This window comes from Lactuca saligna, chromosome 1 (genome assembly GCF_052625555.1).
Source record: "Lactuca saligna cultivar CGN05327 chromosome 1, ASM5262555v1, whole genome shotgun sequence".
Classification (NCBI taxonomy): Eukaryota; Viridiplantae; Streptophyta; class Magnoliopsida; order Asterales; family Asteraceae; genus Lactuca; species Lactuca saligna.
In genome coordinates, this window is record NC_136417.1 from 190,211,265 (window position 1) to 190,215,097 (window position 3,833).

Consider the following 3,833-nt stretch of genomic DNA (forward strand, 5'->3'; position numbering starts at 1 on the left):
GTTGCATTTGTTACTCAAAGACATGACAAGTGTTCCCAAGCTTTGAAAGGCTATTCTAGATGACATCGGATACAAAGACATTTACGTATTTTATACAAATTTAAAAACAATTCCACATCTCACATTGTTCCACATTTTTTGATGGAAATTTTTTTTATATTTTTTATCTCATTGACATCAATATCAATAAAGGAGTACAATCGGCTTATGTACTTGTGTGTCAAATTGACATAGGGCTTAAAGAAACACAATGAAAAATTAAAATAATACAAACATGTTAAAAGGGCCTTAAAGATCCAACCCTAGAATTTTTTTTTTTTTTTTTTTTTTTTGAATCTTTCATTTGGTCTCAGAAACCATTCATTAACTCAGTCAAAAGTTTTTCAGTATCCCATATTTGATTCTATGCCACCATTTCTCTCATCCTTTTTCCCAACTAAAAAGAAAAATCGATTAAAAAAAACAGGTTTAATTAATCTTTTGTTTCTTCTAAATCTTCATCCCCATCACGCGCATTCAAATCCAACGTGCTTTCATTCAGATCTTGCCTTTCTATATTTGTTGCTTCAGTCTCCTGTAAATCAAATGTAATTTTTATAAAATATTAGATCATTATAATAAATTTTAAGGTTTTTGATGAAATAAATAGCAACATACTTTCATTGATTTCTATACCTAATAAAAAATCAAATTACAATGTTATAACTGGGTATGTTGCTATTTATTAATTATCCCCTAATAATTTTTTTTACATGGATGAAATTGTTATAATGTAATAGATTTATTAAATTATCAATGAAAGTATGTTGATATTTATTTCATCAAAACACTTATTAATTATCTACTAACTTCAAACAAATTGGACAAGAAAATGTTACCTGATTTTCTTCAGTTGGCATATCATTAATGTCTGGTTTTTCATTGACATCATCATCCTTCAAATTTGGCTCAGTCTCAACAGATTCATCAATATGCTCCTCTGGTGACTCTTTCTTTTGTTCTTCAAGCAACGCTATCTGATATAATAAGCCATTGACTAGAAATCATCATGCAATATTACAAAAAAGCCCTCAGCTTGAAAGAACGAAAGCTTTCTATCAGAACATGTAGTAAGTTTGTAATTAGATTCTTTAAGAAGTTTCGATTAGTGGCAAACTTTGTCACTCAGTTTGGAGTTTGTATACAAATGATGTTATTAATATGAAAGATTTACAAATGCCTAATGCTGCTGTCAATATCAGATATCTACAGCATCTTGCTGAGTTAATTTATGGAATCCATGAAAAAAAAGAGGGAGAAATGAGGGTGCTGTTGGAAAAAAAACGGAGGAAAATCTGATATTTGATCATCTTTATATACATTTTTTCCGATTAGCAGTTTGTGGTGGTTTATACTTTATAGCATCGTATGTTCTTCAATCTAAACCATTTAACATTCTGTAATTTAACAGATCTCGTTGTTGTAAATTCACGTATGCAACCTAACAATCAAATCACACTACAACAGTCAGCAGAATTTCAATAGAAGTGTTGGAATGATACCGGAATATACTTGATCTTACGGCGAGGCGGCTCTTCATCAACGTCTTCGGCCGCAGCGTCGTCTTTGGCATCAACATTGCTATCGTTATCGGCGGCGGGGTTTTGACTTTGCTTAATAGGAGTCCACTTATATAGCAAAATATGAGCGCCGTTGTCGTTACTGCTGTTAGATGAAGAATTTCCGTTACTACTGATGGTAGTTTGGTGATGATGATGTTGGCTATTACCCGATGCGGTGGCGGCGGGGGCGTTGGGAAGCGTGACGTTGACCCACTTCTTCTTCCACTTCCTTACCGGCCCTGTAAACACGGTGGTCGGTCCGTACCGAGTCGAGGATCGGCCAAGCCGTGCCCCAACTCCCTCCATCTATTAATAGCTGATTCGGATCGGTGTCGACTCCGTGTCGATCGGATCGGAGAAGAAACCTCCGACGATGGTTCTTTTATCTCGGTTCTGAGATTGGTAAGGATTAGGTACATGCGGGTATACACTATTTGTGATGTGCCGTATATCAAGGCCGTCGACAGTGGGCCTATTTACTATATTAAAAAAATTATTATTTATTATTTTTCGAGTTAATTAATTAAATAGTGATTGTAAATTGTAATATAAGTTAAAAACGCAAAATGATCCAACTCTTTAATTTAATTTGGCATAATCCTAAAAAAATAGGTCTTTGAAGATTATAAGGCAACTCTATCAAGTAGTGTTAGTAAATATCCAGCCTAATAAACGAATGTTTTCTATCAAAATATGTCATAATGGTATTTTTAAATTATTTTCAATTAAATTTAAATCCACTTGGTAAATTATGGTTTTATTTTTATTATTTATCAAATTAAAAAAAAATATGAAATGATTTACTGTATTTTAAGAAATATAGGAAACTTGAATATCTCCTCGTATTTTATCAATGAATATATTAAAATCAAATAAACATTCTTAAATTTCATACACATTTTGAAAATCACCTTTCAAATTCCGTTTATCTGCTGAAAGTTCTAAATTTCATACACAGTTTTCGGAAATCACTTTTCCAATTCCGTTTATCTGCACAAAGTTTCAAATTTCAATTCATTCACAGCTAATCTTGATATCATTTCCAAACTCAAATTTGTAAATTATATATAACTACAATCTCATTTGATATGTTGCGTTTTATTGAGAGATTGAAGGTTTACAACATCACATTCATCATCAAAGTCCATTATCACCAATATCTACTACATAAGGTTAGCATATGTGATATTCGACACATCAAGGGGTCGTTTGATACTTGCTAACTGAATTAGAGTTGACTGGGTTAGAAGCATACTGAGTTAGAAGTTCTGACTGAGTCCACATCTGACTGAGTTTATGTTGTTTGATTATTTTTCTAACCGACTATGGTGAATGATGAAAAAATGACTATATTACCCTTATGACCACATACGAATTTGGGTTTAAGGACCAGGACCTAACTTTGGACCCAGTTAGAAGGCTTATCAAACGTGCCCAAGTTATAGCATCAAGTAAATCGTTTGATTTTTTTATTTGAACATTTCATGTTTTCCTCTTCTCATTTCCATGCTTTCGTCCAATTTTTTAGACATTTTAATACTAAAACTTTAGTCATGTTTCAATGCATATGTTATGTTCGATTAAATGCCTCAAAGAAGTTTCACTTTTCCTATCACACACCCTGCTGCAACTATGTTTGTCATGTCATGTTTTGCCTGTGTCTTTAAAGAAACAATCATATTTTAGTGATTACGTACTAATAATTTTCAAATATATTATAGTGAGAGTTCTACAAATTTACCAAATTTTAGTTATTCAAGTGTTTGTCATGTCTGTTTCTTGAGTGTGACATAGTATTGGACGAACATTTGTTATCAATTTTAGTTGGGTCAAATTCACTTTTCCTTTTTCCCCTTTTTATGTTTTGAATTTAATTCAAGCTCACAAGAAGTTGCTTATTGGTTTTCAATTTTCGTAATTTTTTTTTTTTTGGGTTTTTAATTTATGCTTAGATTCTGCTCATACATGCTTGTTTCTTGAATGTGACATGTTATTAGATGAACATTTTCCATAGCATTAGATGGGCCAAATTCATTTTTGTTGTTGTTTGGATATGATTCAAGCTGTGAAGAAGTTGCTTAGATTGTGATTCTGCTTTGGACTTTCAATTTCGTTTTTTTTTTTTTTTTGGTTTTTTTCTTTTGTTTAGATTCAGGTTCTGAATGTTGTTTTTTGAATGTGAAATACGATTAAATGAACATTTTTATATCTGTTTTAGTTGGGCGTCTGAAA

At 31.9% G+C, this 3,833-nt stretch overlaps 1 protein-coding gene across 1 annotated transcript; it reads right to left on the reverse strand.

Annotated features, from left to right (window-relative positions):
- Nucleotides 1-258: 258 nt before the first annotated feature.
- Nucleotides 259-2,021, reverse strand: LOC145046993 (uncharacterized). The gene is made up of 3 exons (XM_078995249.1): nucleotides 1,542-2,021; nucleotides 879-1,016; nucleotides 259-574 (listed from the first exon to the last, which is right to left on the reverse strand). The coding sequence occupies exons 1-3, from the start codon at nucleotides 1,905-1,907 to the stop codon at nucleotides 473-475; spliced, it is 606 nt and encodes a 201-aa protein (XP_078851375.1). The 5' UTR covers nucleotides 1,908-2,021; the 3' UTR covers nucleotides 259-472.
- Nucleotides 2,022-3,833: the final 1,812 nt, after the last annotated feature.

What these genes read in the sequence shown, in the direction of transcription:
- LOC145046993 (XM_078995249.1), bottom strand. Translation starts at nt 1,907, where the DNA reads ATGGAGGGAGTTGGGGCACGGCTTGGCCGATCCTCGACTCGGTACGGA. An exon ending in GTAAGATCAAGTATATTCCG is followed by an intron (nt 1,017 to 1,541) that starts GTATCATTCCAA and finishes TTATTATATCAG; the next exon opens with ATAGCGTTGCTTGAAGAACA. An exon ending in TGCCAACTGAAGAAAATCAG is followed by an intron (nt 575 to 878) that starts GTAACATTTTCT and finishes TTTGATTTACAG; the next exon opens with GAGACTGAAGCAACAAATAT.